This window comes from Ranitomeya imitator, chromosome 5, assembly GCF_032444005.1.
Source record: "Ranitomeya imitator isolate aRanImi1 chromosome 5, aRanImi1.pri, whole genome shotgun sequence".
NCBI lineage: Eukaryota > Metazoa > Chordata > Amphibia > Anura > Dendrobatidae > Ranitomeya > Ranitomeya imitator.
In genome coordinates, this window is record NC_091286.1 from 438,223,816 (window position 1) to 438,241,525 (window position 17,710).

The following is a 17,710-nucleotide window of genomic DNA, read 5'->3' on the forward strand; positions in this document are numbered from 1 at the left end:
ATGGGATGGAACTGAATGTTAGGAGACACAGATTAGATATTATAAAAACTTTTTGACAGGGTAATTCATGAGTAGAACAGGCTGCAACGAGAGGTGGTGATTTCTCCTTCCATGGAAGTCTTCAAGCAGAGGCTGGACAGACATCTTTCTGGGATGATTTAGTGAACTCTGCTTTGAGCAGGGGGTTGGACCAGATGACCCAGGAGGTCCCTTCCAACTCTACCATTCTATGGTTCTTTAGCTACAACATTATAATTCTGCAATACATGTTCTTCATTCAACAGTGTCAGCTCTTGGCACTGAGTCACATGGATTGAGAGGATGCTCAATTGAGGAATACAACCCCGATTCTCAGATTTCCATGGTCTGGACACCACAAGACCATCCAAAATTGATGGGATACACAGATACAGTGGTGTAGCTACAAGAATGGAATGTCCATCATCAAATCCAATACCTGCATATATTATGTAAAAAAAAATGCAAATGCAATTAGGTTTGCTGTAGACTATAGGACTAGGGATTTGAATGCTGATTTGGGCCCCATGCATGAAATTAGAGCTATTCTCATGGATATAAAGGGAAGGACTGAATGGTGTGCCTGATCTTCTTAAAAGGCTAAAAGTGATATTTTTTGACTTTTTTTAATTATAAAAGCATGAACATTTGTTTTGTGTTATTTATTATTAAATGTGCTGCAAGTTACAACCAATTACCAACCTTTTATTGATATCTATATATTCTAAAGTCTATTGGACCTTATTAAAGCTGTATTTGTGTTAAAGTGCAAAAGAGGGGTTTATTAGAGTCCTGAGATAAACCATAATGTTACACACATCTTATTCAGGCAATTAGAGGCTTAGCAGTATAGAGTTTCACAAATCAATTTGTTGCAAAACAAACTCAATAAAGTCATGAAATCTGCTGAACTAGAATTTTAAATGATTTGCTCTTTTCTAGTCATATATCAGTTGTGTGCTTGCTACACAACAAATTACTGGGCTCCGCCATATATTGCAACCATCACTGCATAAGCTAGTTATGTAAATGATGTATGGTATGTGACCAACTGCAGGACTGTTGAAGATTATAGTAATCGCTGGTGATTTAAAGAAGGAGTTGTGAATGAAAAAAACAAAAACTGTGAAACAGAAAGTAAAACTTAGCGCTCCCAACTAGTGATGAGCGAGTATACTCCTTACTCACGTTTCTCCGAGCATACTCAGGTGGTCTCCAAGTATTTAAGCGTGCTCGGAGATTTAGTTTATGTTGACGCAGCTGCATGATTTGAGACTGCTAGACAGCATGAATACATGTGGAGATTCTCTAACAAACAGGAACCCCCCACATGTATTCAAACTGTCTAGCAGCCGCAAATCATGCAGCTGAGTTGGCATAAATCTCTGAGCACGACGAAATACTCGGAGACGAACCGAGCCTGCTTGGAGAAACTCAAGTAATGAGCATACTCACTCATCACTATTGCCAAACAGATGTATGCAATACTGCTGCTTCAAGTGGCAAGGGATTCACCAAACTTATGCCAACAGTGATCTGGTTTCCTTTTGTACTTCTAAGCTTCTGTAGTTTGGTGAGGTCATGAATCACAGAGCAGTTTGTGCAACTTTTAGTTTGTTACGGCGCTGACGGCTGGAAGGGGCTAAGATACTTGGAGTTATAGAACTAATTATCAAATTCCACCGACAGCTTTACAAGCTACACTGGAAGTCCTTTACAGAGAGTATAGGATATGTTTTGCTCCAATCACAATATCCATTTCGGACCATTTGCAAGGATATCAGCAACCCACAGCAGGAATGTCAGTAAGTGTTGAAAATCTCTGCATTATGGATACCAGTAACACACAGCAGGAATATCTGTGAGTGTGTTGAGATACTCTGCAGCACAGATGTGTTTACTGATTTTTTTTTTGGACAATTTGAACTGCAGACTACTACATTTGCACTGATACCAGCAAATCACCCCAGGTTTGTCAGTGAGGGTGTTGAGATACTCTGCAGTATGGAATCACTCACTCACTCACTCACTTTTTGGACAATTTGAACTCCAGACTACTAAACTATTAAGTGAGATATTTAATAACCAGTATATTCAGCTTTTTTATTCAGAGATGTAGAGGTAGAAAAACAGTGAGCATTGCTATTTTTGTTTATTGAGAAGTTGTTAAAACTTTTATTGTGAAATCATTGCCTATTTTTAAGACAAATTTACACAATACCTAGATTAATGTGTATAAGATACTTTTTTCTTTCTGTATTTTGTACCAGATTGTACTACTTTTACATAATTATACTTTAACATATTTGTTTCAATGTACTTTTGTAAGTTTAAAAATTAAAAAGAGAGAAAACTACTGACCCACACTACTACACAGCTACATATTACTGATCAGTAAATTAATATTCTCTGTAACTGTTACCTCCATTTTTTTGAAGCACTGAAACCAAAATGCTGTTGAAGGATGCTGACATTCTGTGCAGTTTGACTGATTGCTAAAATGAAAAAAGATGTGTATTTATTTATTTTTTGTAAAGGAAAATGGAATAGAACACTGTTTTCTTTAAACACAAGCACACATACCTTTCTTAAATTGTACACTGTTGCTAAAATGCACAAGATGGTCATAGCTACAATAGAGCCGCTATATTCATAGTATCCTGTAGCAAACCACAAACTTACTGAATAGGTTTGAAACACATAAAATGGGTTGAAAACCTGTAAAGCAGAAGTAAATAATTATTTCACATATGCATAGTTCCAACAATTGTAACAGAATCATTTCCTCTTGTGTTCCAAGAACCCCAATCTAGCACTGAATTTGAAGAAACGTGAATAAAACCTGATGTTGTCTACACTACTGAGAAAACTGTGAAATGCAATTAATTTGATTGTATTGTGTGTGATTATTATTCATAGTTGTTCATGCTTTTTTTATATGCAATCGTGTTAGTTTAAAATGTATCTTTTAGCTGTTTTTCATTACTTTCACTTCCTTTTTCAGGCTTTTCTTAACCCTGTCCCAACTTTTTTTAGGTGTTTTTCTGCCATCAATTTCTAATTTTATTTTAAAATAAAAATTTGAGTCTGCATTTTTGTGCTAGAATTCTCAGACTATCTATATCCAATGACCTTGCCGCTCTCTGCCTCCACCTTGACATGTCTGGTGAGGGCAGGTAGCTATGACGTCAGACACTGACCCCACGACTTCTGATATCTGAGCGGCTGATGCTAGTGCCGCTCATAACCTCTCCTCCCTTACTTGTGAGTCAAAATGTAAAAAGCCAGTGTCTCTATCCTAAACTTACCCCTCTGAAAGAAGCTAAAAGCGAAATGTGTGTTAAAATGCTATTTCCTCAGATTTTGCCCTCCTATTAATAGCTTTACTATTGCCTTTGATATTTTTACTTCTGTCATCTGCACTTACTATAGGATACCTTTACTTATTTTACCAGCATTCTCAGTCTGTCAGTCTGAACTTTGTGGCTAGACATTTGGCACTTGCCCGACATATTGTCTCATGCTGTGTGCCACTTGGTATCTTTGTAGCATGTTGTCTGAAACCTGATCTCACTTGTAGGATCAGCCACTTGGCCTCTATAGCAATGTACTGTTATTGATAAATATTTTATTAGAAGAAAAAAAATGACTGTTCAAGCTCCTTAAAATCATTGAAAACATAGTGTTCGGCAAAAGTCCTCAAATTGTGTGGATGTACACTTAGGGTGCTAAGAGTCCAGCGACGCGTTTCGATCTATAGGTAGATCGTTATTACAGCTAAACTTCATCTGTCAGCATGTAGGTCTTACAGTATGTATGGACCAATCACATAATTTGCCCTCGTTAGGTGACTAAATAGCACGATCCTAAAAAAAATCTGTAGTACATCCATGCATAGATTACAGGGGTCTTAACGTCATCACCGTTAAGAATAAGTATCTTTTGCCCCTAATATCTGAGCTCTTTGATAAGCTTCGGGAAGCAAGGGTATTTACAAAATTAGATCTGCGGGGTGCTTACAACCTGATTCGCATCTGTGAGGGGCACGAATGGAAGACGGTTTTTAACACGAGGGATGGGCATTACGAATATCTAGTGATGCCCTTCGGGCTCTGTAATGCCCCAGCCGTTTTCCAAGACGTTGTAAATGACATCTTCCGGGATATGCTCTCCACCTCGGTCATAGTCTATCAGGATGATATTCTCATCTACTCTCCAGATATTGACTCCCACCGGAGAGTTGCTTGCAGAGTCTTCGACCTCTTACGGCAAATTCCCTCTACGCAAAGTTGGAGAAATGTGTGTTTGAGCAGGAGTCCTTACCTTTCCTGGGCTATATCATCTCCGCCCAGGGATTGGCTATGGATCCTGCCAAACTACAGGCTGTGATGGACTGGCAGGAACCCCATTCTCTTAAAGCGGTGCAGTGCTTTATGGAGTTCATTAATTACTATCTCCAGTTCATTCCACACTTCTCAACTTTGGTAGCTCCCTTGGTTGCCCTCACCAAGAAGGGAGCAAATCCCAAATTGTGGTCTGAGGAGGTCTCCAAGGCCTTTCACTCCATTAAGTCACACTTCGCTAGCGCTCCCATCCCACATCGTCCCGATGTAGATAAGCCATTTATAATGGAGTTGGATGCTTCATCTGTTGGTGCAGGAGCAGTCCATTTCCAAAAGGATGCTCAAGGTCGGAAGCATCCTTGCTTCTTTTCTAAGACCTTCTCACCAGCAGAGAGGAATTATTCCATCGGGGACAGGGAGTTGCTAGCCATGAAGTTGGCCTTCTCGGAGTGGAGACATCTCTTGGAGGGAGCTCGTTTTCCCTTCCAAGTCTTCACAGATCACAAGAATTTGGTGTACCTGCAGACAGCCCAGCGGTTAAATTCTCGCCAGGCCAGATGGTCCTTGTTCCTCTCCCGCTTCCATTTCACCCTCCATTTTCTTTCCGGGGAGAAGAACATTTGTGCCGATACTCTCTCTTGCTCCGTTGTATCATCCGAGGAGGAGGAAGAGGAGCCTCGGCTTATTGTCCCCACCGAGAGCCTGAGAACTGTGGCCCCGGTTTCGCTTGAGTCTGTGCCTCCGGGCAAGACTTTTGTACCATCCAATCTGCCTCCGGAGGTTCTCTCTTGGGCTCACTCATCCAGAGTGGGTGGACATTTTGGGTCCAAAAGGACATCTGAGCTACTGTCTAGGACATATTGGTGGCCACATATGACTCGTGACGTCACAGACTATGTTTGGGCGTGTGTCTCTTGCGCCAAGAACAAGTCTCCTCGGCAACGGCCAGCTGGGTTGCTTTAACCCTGCCGGTGGCAGACAGGCCCTGGGAGATGGTTGGGATGGACTTTGTGGTGGGCTTACCCAAGTCTCGTAGCTGCACCATTATGTGGGTGATCACCGACCATTTTTCCAAAATGGTGCACTTGGTGCCTCTTCCACGGCTACCTTCTGCACGGGCTCTGGCAGCGTTGTTCATCAAACATATCTTTCGCCTGTACGGTATGCTGGACAAAATTGTCAGTGACCGGGGTCCTCAGTTTGCATCTCGATTCTGGAGAGAGCTTTGTCGTCTACTCAATATTGAGTTGAATCTCTCCTCGGCATATCATCCTGAGACAAATGGGTTGGTTGAGAGGGCCAACCAGACCTTGGTCACATATTTACGACATTTTGTTTCTGCCAGGCAGGATGACTGGGCATCCTCGCTACCATGGGCTGAGTTTGCGCTTAATAACGCTGTAGCCAACTCCACCAGTCAGACTCCATTCCTCATAAATTACGGCCAGCATCCACGTGTCCCTGTGCCCATGCCCGTGTCTTCCGCTGACTCCAGGGTGGCAGTCTGGGCTGTGGAGGCACGGGACATTTGCACTCAGGATGCCATTCGGGCCTCCAAGGAGAGAATGAGGACTGCCGCCGTTGCTCATTGGCACCCCGCTCCGACCTTTGCTTCTGGCGACTTGGTGTGACTCTCCACCCATAACATCAGGCTGCGAGTTGAGTCCACTAAGTTTGCACCTTGGTACTTGGGTCCCTTCAAGGTCTTCGAACAGGTTAACCCTGTGGTCTACCGTCTGTCCCTTCCTCCACGCCTGGGTATCACTGACACCTTTCATGTGTCCCTCTTGAAGCCCGTATACATGTCCCGGTTTTTCCGAGTCATCTGCCGGGACATCGGGTTCGTCTACGAATGATTACGAGGTGAACGCTATTTTGGGGTGCAAGGTGGTACGTGGCAAAAAATTCTATTTGGTGGATTGGAAGGGTTATGGCCCAGAGCACAGGTCCTGGGAGCCTGCTGAAAACATTCGGGCTCCACAGCTCATTGTTGCCTTTGAGCGTAGCGAGTTCCAAGGAGAGGGGAGCCCTGGGGGCATAATGTTAGGTGTCGAGATCCCGCCTCTGCACAGGGGGAATCTCGAACCATCTCCGCTGAGGTCTCCCATTCTTCTCTGGCCGCAGTCGAGTCTGCTCAGCGAAGACATCGGTCCCCAGCATCTAGCTCAGGCTGATACTGGACGACTGGTTACTTCTGCCATTGTAGCCAGTACTGGGCAGCAGCGAGCAGACTTGTTTGGGACTAAGTCCTACTCTTCCCTTTCTGAGCATGCCCAGGGCAAAATCTCTTGTTGGAGATCAAGGGTCACATGCTTAGATACTGCAGCAATTCCCATTGGTCCTTTAGGAAGGTCCTGAAGGTGTTCTTCTTCTGTGGCTGACTCCCATTGGTGCTTCTTGGAAGGTCCTGTTCTTGCTGCAGCTATAAAAGGTTTGCATGACCGCACGGCCATGCGCTAGTGTACATTTGGAATCTTGTGTGTGTGTTGATGAGTGCAAGTCGTTCTTTAAAATCCCCTCCCTTGTGTATGACTGTTCGCAAAAGGTGGATGCTTGCTGTCTAGCGCCCAACTAAGCTGTCATCATAAAGACAAACGATACAGTGTTTGTTGCCGTAACCACCAGTGCGGCGCCGTGCGCTTATAGAGCGCTTTCCTATCCCAAGTCTGGGTGGTTACTGGCGTCCGCCAAAGCGGCACAGCACATACTTTTGTGCTTTTAGTTATATTTTCTGTTACTTTGACATCCCAGTTGCTGTGTCGAGCGCAAGTGGTCTATACGTACTCTTATCCGGTGCCTTGGGATCGAGTCCTGAGACTCTTTGCTTGCGCTCTTGGTGCGGTACTGTGGCCCTGTGATGCAGCAGGGTTTGCTTCCTTCACACAGGGTGAAGTTAACCCATGTGTGTATCCACATTGTACCGCCATATAGTCCGTCATTACTCAGAAGCAGGTTCCATCTCTGCACGGCGGACCCCGGGCTGCGAACGCACCTTATAACATCTCTCTTATAATTTGTTGCGTTCCACTAACCCTAACAGTGTGTTAGCCACCCGGGGTTCACCATGCAGAGATGGTACACTGCAGCTAAGAAGACAATGGCGAGATTTGCAGCAAGCGTAACAGGCTTGAACTGAGTTAATATCACTCAGTGGAGTGGCACGTGGCTGTGCCAATTGCACACAGTGACGGAAAAGGAACTCTGCTATGAGACCGTGTTTATCAGCATATGGCCGCAAAGTGAAAATTGCACTAAATGCATACCCTGTTAGCGTCACAGGGTTATGCAAACCCCTCTGGGTAGTTGACTCCAAGCAATCCCAGAACTCTTCTCCGGAGGGGCCAGAATTCTAAAGGCACTAGTGCCTGCCCTGAATTCAACCACAAAAACTCCTCTCTGAAGAAGCCAGAATTCTAAAGGCACTGAGCCTGCCCTGAGCACATACAGCTGAGTCCACACTACCGTTAGATTCCTCACTGCGTGCAGAGTCAGAATCCCGGCACCTAACAACATGCACATGTAAATTTTGTGGGCTCTCATCAATACAGAAAATACAAACATGGTCACTAAATGTGGTTTAGGTACACTGTGACTCAGAAGGGAGGGGGCATTTGGATTTGTAAGTGGAGAATTTGCTGAATTTCTTTTGGGGTCGAGGAGCCATTTCGATTTTCCAGAGCTTTTGTGCTACCAGTAACGTGGAAGCCCCTATATTTCCGTTAGCAGGTGATGGACCTAAGCGAGGGCTTGTTTTTTTTGTGTATTGAGTTGAAGCTTTAATTGGGAAAATTTTACAAAACATTTATGAACACATTTATCTGGCGCTCTACTCTGAGCCATAGAATCATAGAATGGTAGAGTTGGAAGGGACCTCCTGGGTCATCTGGTCCAACCCCCTGCTCAAAGCAGGATTCACTAAATCATCCCAGACAGATGTCTGTCCAGCCTCTGTTTGAAAACTTCCATGGAAGGAGAACTCACCACCTCTCATGGCAGCCTGTTACACTCATTAATCACCCTAACTGTCAAAAAGTTTTTTCTAATATCTAATCTCTCCTCCCATTCAGTTTCATCCCATTGCTTCTAGTCTTTCCTTGTGCAAATGAGAATAAAGATGATCCTTCTGACAGCCCTTGAGATATTTGTAGACAGCTATTAAGTCTTCTCTCAGTCTTCTTTTTTGCCAGCTAAACATTCCCAAATCCTGTAAACGTTCCTCATAGGACAAGGTTTGCAGACCGGTCACCATTCTGTCGCTCTTCTCTCTACTTGCTCCAGTTTGTTGATGTCTTTTTTAAAATGTGGTGCCCAAAACTGGACACAGTATTCCAGATGAGGTCTGACCAAAGAGAAGTAGAGGGCAATAATAACTTTGCGAGACCTAGACTGTATGCTTCTGTTAAATAATCCCAGAGTTGCATTTGCCTTTTTGCTGCTGCATCACACTGTTGACTCATGTTCAGTTTATGATCTATTAGTATACTCGTCTTTTTCACATGTGCTGTTGCTTAGCCCTATTCTCCCATTCTATATATGCTTTTTTCCTTTTTATTGTCCGGATCTAGTACTTTGCATTTTTCCTTGTTAAAAACCATTCTGCCCTTACATCGGAGTTTCCATCTAATCTCCAAGTGACGTGACAGATGAAAGCCCTGATGCATCCATTTACTATAATGAGGCAGCAGAGTTACTCTGCACTCCATCTGGCCTCTATTCAATGAAGACCTTCTTTTCAGAGGTGCAAAAAACTTTTGCGCAAAACTAAAAAGACGAACACAGCAGAATCATTGGCAGTAAAGTGATGAAGCATTTTTTGCCTCTTTTTTATTTTTATGGTGTTCACTGAATGGGTTAACTAGTGAGACAGTTTTATAAAGCAGGTCATTACGGACACAGCTATACTAAATATATGTACTTTTATTTTTTAATTTACATACATAAATATATTGAAGAAAATATTTTTTTTTCTTTATTTGTTGATTTAAAAAAAAAAATATATTGACACTTTTTAATATTTTTTTTTTTTTACTTTTTACTTTTTTTACATTGTCCCATCCTGTGACATCACTGTATTGTGTCAGATTGCTGACACTGCACTGCAGAGTATTACATTAGCATCTGATAGGCAGGGAAGCAGGCATGTCACACCTTCTTTCAGCAGGTGCTCACAAGCCACCTTCTCTGCAGGACCATGAAGGACCCCAAGCCACAAGGTGGAGACCATGAAGACAATGTGATCACATCGCATTGTTCTGATGGAAGAGTGCAGGGAACTCATTCCCTATGCAATGCTTATCTATGTTGCTTTCACTACTGGCAGCGGCATCAGAGGGGTTAAATGCCTGCGATCGGTGCTAGCACAGATCATGGGCATTGCTGCGGGCTGTCAGCTCTCAGGGTGGTTTCACACTTGCGTTTTTGTCTGCAGCATTTTTTTTCAAAAAAACGCATGCATTTTTTTCCCTATATTTAACATTGAAAACGCATGCGTTTTTGTTTGTACGCGTTTGGTCGCGTTTTGCAACGCATGCGTTTTTTACTGCATGCGTTCATTTTCAGAAATGCAACTTGTAGTATTTTTGAGAAGCGTTTTTTGGACCAAAAAAAACGCATGCGCTTTCATGCATTTTTTGGGGGGTCAAAAAATACATTGGAGTCAATGGGAACGCATGCGTAGTTTTGTGCATGCGTTTTTTTGCATTAAAAACGCATGCGTTTTTATATTAAAAAACCAGAAAACACACTGATATGCCACCCCCCAACATAAAGGTTATAAAGGGATCCTAACCCTAACCCTAACCCTACCCCTAACCCTAACCCTACCCCTAACCCTAACGCTACCCCTAACCCTAAAGGATCCTAACCCTAACCCTAACCCTAACCCTACCCCTAACCCTAACCCTACCCCTAACCCTAAGGGATCCTACCCCTAACCCTACCCCTAACCCTAACCCTACCCCTAACCCTAACCCTAAGAGATCCTAACCCTAACTCTACCCCTAACCCTAACCCTAACCCTACCCCTAACCCTAACCCTAAGGGATCCTAACCCTAACCCTACCCCGAACCCTACCCCTAACCCTAACCCTACCCCTACCCCTAACCCTAACCCTAATCCCTTTAGGGTTAGGGTTAGGGTTAGGGGTATGGTTAGGGGTAGGGTTAGGGTTAGGATCCCTTAGGGTTAGAGGTAGGGTTAGGGTTAGGGTTAGGATCCCTTTAGGGTTAGGGTTAGCGGTAGGGTTAGGGTTAGGATCCCTTTAGGGTTAGGGTTAGGGTTATGATCCCTACCCCTAACCCTACCCCTAACCCTAACTATTTCTGTTTATAGTGGGTTTTTTACTTTATTTTGATGATTGGCAGCTGTCACACATTTCTCAACATGCGTTTAAAAAACGCAAACGCATGAAAAACGCATGTAAACGCGTCAAAACGCCGCGTTTTTTTCACCACATGCAAAAACGCATGCGTCAAAAAAACGCAGCGTTTGCACGCGTTTACATGCATTTTTTCATCATGCGTTTTTTTGCATTTTTTACCGCAAAAACGCACCCAAAAAAACGTAAATGTGAAACCAGCCTCACACATAGCTGCGACGCTCAGCATGAGGCTGCACAGAGCAGTACATGTACGACGCATGTCGGTAAGGGGTTAACTACCGGTTGTAATAACTAGGTAAAAAGCCAAGTAGGTGAATACTTGCACAAGCCACTGAACCTCCTTCCTTCTCCCAGAAACTAGGAAAGTAGGAGAATGTAGAATTATGAGCTGCTTATTTAACAACTTGAGAATAATTAATTAAGTTTGGAAAATTGTACTGCTGGATCAAATATTTTGACTATGCAGTATTAAAATAGCAACAGAGTAACAAATTGGAGGATAACTACTATATTGATATACTTTTAACCATAGCTGACCATACAGTGGCATTTTTTATTTAGAAATATGTAAGCAATATACAGCAATTGATCTTGAATTCTTCCATAAATTAATTATTTTTGTGAAACATTGCAAATGTTGTTGCTGTTATATCAAACAAAGCTATACATTTAATGTAATATGCAGCAAACAGCCTGCATGTTATATTGTATAAAGATTTATTATCTTACCTCTCTTGACAGTAGTTTCCACAAAGGAGTTACTTTCACTGTAATTGAGTTTAGTCCACAGATCCGTAGTCTGCCCAAACATAATACAAGTAATAACTGTACAATAGCCGTATGACATAGATTTGTAAAGTTATGTGCCATTTTATTTTTATCTTAGTAAAGCCTTATCACTGTAAACTGCAATGTTATGTAGCTTTACAATATAATTTCTTTAATTTCCAGATTTGAAAAAAAACACTTCTCACTGTCAATTATAAAATCCTTATCAATTATGCAACTGTATGGTTAATTAGAACAAAGCTCTTTTTTCTAATGAGCCTCCTACCTACATAGCTGCTGGATATCAAAAATGAATCCACTGTGAGCAACCAGAGATATTCATAATTGGCAACAATTAATGCATCAATCTTTTATTTTACAGGTCATCTGCTTTAATTATAAAAACTGGAAAACCACTATAACATTATTCCAGGAATTAAATTGATGAAAGGATAGGGGATAGGGGTGTTTATACCTGACTTCCCGTTCTTCTTTGATGAGACCAAAACTATATTTTGAGTGTATATCTGAGCAAGAGAGGTCTTTTTCCAGAACACTAAAATGAAAATATCTTTGATTATGAATTTGTTTGATAAAGTACAGTGTTAGCGGAGTCATCCAGGACTTTTTTCTATGAAGCTAAGTACTTATCAGCAGGTACTTGCTAACTACTTGCCTTTTTTGCTGTGTGACAATCTCTCCCAGCTTAGAGTGGTCATGGACAACTCCTGATGAATTGCCTACTTTCATGTGATGTCATGTCGATTGTGCAGTTCCTTCTCTTCTATCACTGTTAATGTCATGTTGACTGACAGCTCCCTAATCGGCAGATCATAGTAACATAGTAACATAGTAACATAGTAACATAGTTAGTAAGGCCGAAAAAAGACATTTGTCCATCCAGTTCAGCCTATATTCCATCATAATAAATCCCCAGATCTACGTCCTTCTACAGAACCTAATTGTATGATACAATATTGTTCTGCTCCAGGAAGACATCCAGGCCTCTCTTGAACCCCTTGACTGAGTTCCCCATCACCACCTCCTCAGGCAAGCAATTCCAGATTCTCACTGCCCTAACAGTAAAGAATCCTCTTCTATGTTGGTGGAAAAGAGAAGATCGAAAGAGAAGGAAATGTTCTGTTGATGTGATGTCACAGAAAGTAGTAGAAACATTGCCAAAAGTGGTTTGTGACCACTCTGAGCCAGGAGAGATCATCACAGGGCAGAACAGGCAGGTATATAACAATGTCCTGTGAATAAGTACTTAGCCCCATAGAAAAACAATTACGGTAAGTCCCAGATAACACCGTTAAATTTTATTTGTAGTTCACTTACCCAATTTTTATAAACTTGTCCTCAGAGGGAATCCAGACATATCGTATTTTTTGCACTTGTATATATCTTACCTAATTGTATAAATGAGAGAAATGAGTAAGCATTTTATAATAAAATTACTTTTATGTATCACAATTAAAACAGCATATGTAGTTGCTTCACATTACTCTATTAATGTTGTTTATCCTGTCAACCAGTAAGCTATTCTAAATTCAGAAATGAAAGGAGAATAGGAACTGAGCTTGTATCATTTGGGATAGAGAAACCAACATATCCCAATAGAGACTCATCAGGTTAAACTTGAGGACATGCTAACTTTTGGCCACAAGTGATTATAACACAACACTATGGCACTGGTAGCTAACTTATTATGTGCTTTACTGTGTTACATCCGGTCCGGTCTCTGTACCTTCGCAAGGTCCCCATCGGGACTCCGGCTCTGTGCCAGCTCCATGCTGTCCTTATACAGCATCTGCTTCCCATCCCTCCTCTGCTTCCTGTCGCGCAGCCAGCAGGTTCTCGGGCTGAGAGCTTAGGTCGCGCATGCGCTCGCTTCCGGTCTCTTAAAGAGACAGTGCACATTTTAAAAAATGCTTCTGACTAAGCACTATGTCTAGCGCCTCCACCATAGGGAGGGTGCTGGAGCAACAAGTATCCACTGTTGCTTACTTCCAGTTCCTGCTAGCATGTGCTTCTGTTTCTGAAGTTCTCTGCCAGTGCTCCACTTATACTGTTTGTCTCCACCGACTATCTGCTACCCGTTACCTGGCTTTCCTAGACAACCTCCGTTCTGCCTACTCCAGTTCCGTCTCGTCCTGCCATTCAGTCACCCGTACCTCTGGACAACGTCAGTACTGCCGTAACCAGCTTCTACCCGTACCCCCAGTACCCACCGGTTAGCTCTACATCACCAGCAAACCCTGCTAGTCCGTCTGTCCCGCTGGGTCAGCTACCACGTGTCTGGGGTCTAACTGGAGGTAGCACCCGTGTCCCCCAGGCATCCCATTCTGACACTGTTCGAGGGGTCTTACCACGGGTGTCTGGGGCTCATGTAGTCACGCCTCCTTCGGAGCCCCCGGGACCGTGGTCCCAAGGTTCCACGTTAAATTACAATAAAAATGAATGTGCTCTTCAACATCTGTGCCTCCGTATCCATTCGTTACATACTGTGTTACAGGATATCAAGACTGCAAGCAGCACCTTCTATAGGAATGCAGAACCACAGGTTGTTTTACAGTTCATTTGTAACTACCTTGTTCTTCTTACAACTCAGCTCATATCACAGCTGCCTTATATCTTCTTCCATTGGGGTTACAAGTAGTATGGACATCATGAGTCAGTCGCAGCAGTGGCCTAAACTACCCAGGGATGCACCAATTTCTTCCCATCAGAAAACATACACCTACCATGGTGGCCAATTTTTAACACTAGTACATAAATGTAATGCATACAATCCTTGTGATAATAATACTATATACACATATAGAGCTTAACATGTCTACATCCCTGCCAAAAACACATTAACTCTAACTATAATCATAATAAAGGGTACAGTGTTAGAAATTCGAATTCATCAACTTCACTAAGTTTCCCCCCCACAAAAATGATTTGTAGTGAATAAATTCATGATAATCTCAATAGTAAAAACATTATAAGTGCTTGGAAAATACTTGTTGGGGAGAAGAGAGAGAGAGAACGATCCTTGCTGACCATAAGAGCTTACACTCTACAGTAGAGAAAGAGGATCCCGTTAACCTTAAGAGCTTATACTCTACAGTAGAGAGAGAGGACCCTGCTGACCATACAGTGGCATTTTTTTGTGCTTTGCTACCTCATAACTTGCAATTTCACTGGTTTCTTTTGAGGGTTTGCTTCAGTTTATGTAAAGTAAATGCCTACAAGTGTGAACATTTGGTTTTCTTTTCATTGTGAAATGAAACTTGGACAAAATAAGTGAAAACTTCAGTGTGCATAACTATACTCCCCCTAGAGTCAGTACTTTAAAGTGCCTCCTTTTGCAGAAATTATAACTGTAAGTCACTTTGGATAAGTCTTTTTCACATAGAGATGAGCAAATTTGATCAGGTCCCTGCTTATTCAGCAAGCTATAGCGCTTACCAAATAAGCTGCAGAAGGAACGGCTCCACTGCTATGTTTTATGTTTATGTGTCTGCAGCATGCTGCTGGTGTTAGCTCTTACATATCTCTGTCTAGTTGTATGTACTAACAGTAGGTAAGTTCCCTCTCAGAGGACACTTGGAGGATTGCTGGCATGACAACTCAGTTGTCTTTTCAAGTTAAGTGTCCCCTTGCTTGTCTGCCCTCTTTGTTTTTAGTTGTAGTGGGGACTGACTAGTAGAGTTGAACAACTTTTACTTTTTTAGGATCGAGTCGGGTTTCACGAAACCCGACTTTGTCAAAAGTCGGGTCGGGTGAAATTGGCCGATTATTGCAAAAAGTCGGGGGCCGACTGAAACACGAAACCCAGCGCAAGTCAATGGGGAATCAAAGTCGGCAGTGAGTGGAGGACAGGAAAACACCTACAGTGCCCATTTTAATGACAAAAACATCAATTCTTACTCCTTAAGCTTGTCAATCTTGGGCATTGAAAACAGGGGGTCATTTGGCTAAAGTTGTGGGGGGGGGTAGGGCTGGACCAAGATTTGTGTGGGCCCAGGAAATGCGGAATACATCACGGCGGTGGAGCAGGGAGAGGTAAGTATTTCAACATTGCAAGTGCTGTGATCCTGAGCAAGCAGGGAGGCCCACTAGTTGCCACTGGCACAGGGCCCCTCATAGTACGGCGGTGTGTTTGATGGCTGGTGGCACGTTTGACGGCGGGTGGCACCTCCCACTGCCATAGACACTTTTGCGTACTATGAGGGGCCCTGTGCCAGTGCCAATGAGTGTGCCCCCACCCCCACCTGATGAAGGAACCTGCACTTTCATCTGCATCTTCCTCTTTGTCCCCATGTTAGGTGGTACAGTAAGCAGGAAGGAGAACCTAACTTTCAGCAGGGTCAGATTCTGGCTGTGTAGAGTGCAAGGGGAATGTAGTGGTCTGGGTCAATGTACCAGCAGACTCATCTAACAGTGGCTGGGCAATGGGCAGGATGAGGAGGAAACACAGATATAGGCCCAAAATAAAAAAGTAGGCTAAAATCAGTTCAAAATTGGTAACAGGACTAAAAAGGTGGCATTGCTTTGTTCAGAGGAGGACAACTGTAATGAGAGGCTGACACAGTTAGTAGGCCCAAAAAAGTAAGTAGGCTAAATGCAGTTCGAAATTACTAACAGGACTAAACTGGCGGCATTGCTTTGTTCAGCGGAGGACAACTGTAAGGAGTGGCTGACACAGTTACTAGGCCCAAATAAGTAAGTAGGCTAAATGCAGTTCAAAATTGGTAACAGGACTAAACTGGCGGCATTGCTTTATTCAGTGGAGGACAACTGTAATGAGTGCCTGACACAGTTAGTAGGCCCAAATAATAAAGTGGGCTAAATGTCTGCCAAAAAATTGTTCATAAATAAACAGGTGGCATAGCTAGATACAGGAGTGGGCTCCTCTGCTGAGTAGCAGAGAGTGGTAGTTGGCGCAAAATATTAACTGGTCTAAATGGAGGACAGGGCCCCTGTATGTTTTAACTATCATCTATCATTTCAACAAATTTGTATTGGCAGTGCCATTGAAGGATTTAACAGCACAGACTACACAGTGGTGGAGCAGGGAGAGGTAAGTTTTGCAAGTGGTAGAGCACTGTTCGAGCTGGGGGGAACACTCTCTCGTGGGCAGCGGTACTGGCACAGGGCCCCTCATATTACGACAGTGTGTCTGACGTTGGTTGTGCACCACCACCGTCAGAGACACTTCATTCATCAGTCTGCAGTCATGCAGTCATGCAGTCATGCAGTCTGCAGTCATTCATCAGTCTGCAGTGTGATTCCTATAAGTGTGTCCTAAAAGTGTGGATTACAGTAGAATTAAAACCTGAAAGATGCATACAGACTGTGCCCTGCTACCTGCCACCATCGCACTCTAACAAGCATCTCTATTCTTCCGACAGGTATGTTCATCCACCCAGCTCTCCTGCTCTTCTGCTGTCTGTCTATGAAGTGCACATATTACATCACCCAGCTTTGCACACAGACTTTCCTCTGCTTCTAGCATTCTCATGGTATGTTCATCCACCCAGCTCTCCTGCTCTCCTGCTGTCTGTCTATGAAGTGCACATATTACATCACCCAGCTTTGCACACAGACTTTCCTCTGCTTCTAGCATTCTCATGGTATGTTCATCCACCCAGCTCTCCTGCTTTTCTGCTGTCTGTCTATGAAGTGCACATATTACATCACCCAGCTTTGCACACAGACTTTCCTCTGCTTCTAGCATTCTCATGGTATGTTCATCCACCCAGCTCTCCTGCTCTCCTGCTGTCTGTCTATGAAGGTCACATATTACATCACCCAGCTTTGCACACAGACTTTCCTCTGCTTCTAGCATTCTCATGGTATGTTCATCCACCCAGCTCTCCTGCTCTCCTGCTTTCTGTCTATGAAGTGCACATATTACATCACCCAGCTTTGCACACAGACTTTCCTCTGCTTCTATCATTCTCATGGTATGCCTTTCAGCTAACCCCAGCTTACCCTGTGTTATTTATGACCTGGTTTACTCAGGCTTGATTGTATGCATCTGGTCCACTCTTAATTCTCTAACCATGATGAGCAGAGACCACTCCTCTCTGCTTCACACCTGAACGCACTTAGTTTTACATATATTGCATCACAACCTTTCGAGATACATGATAGGAAATCGGGCCTCCTGATGAGCCAGAGAGGCGAAACGCGTTGAGGATATTTATA

General features: G+C 43.1%; 1 protein-coding gene across 3 annotated transcripts in view; it reads right to left on the reverse strand.

The window, feature by feature from the left end:
- Window positions 1-17,710, reverse strand: part of LOC138638118 (probable cation-transporting ATPase 13A4) — a 900,755-nt gene that overhangs the window by 692,281 nt on the left and 190,764 nt on the right. For all 3 annotated transcript variants that reach the window (XM_069727142.1, XM_069727140.1, XM_069727141.1), the window contains exons 4-8: window positions 12,848-12,918; window positions 11,985-12,065; window positions 11,471-11,540; window positions 2,602-2,736; window positions 2,441-2,513 (exon numbers count right to left, since the gene is read on the reverse strand). In XM_069727142.1, coding sequence (XP_069583243.1) covers window positions 2,441-2,513; window positions 2,602-2,736; window positions 11,471-11,540; window positions 11,985-12,065; window positions 12,848-12,918 — 430 coding nt within the window. The remainder of the gene's footprint in view (window positions 1-2,440; window positions 2,514-2,601; window positions 2,737-11,470; window positions 11,541-11,984; window positions 12,066-12,847; window positions 12,919-17,710) is intronic.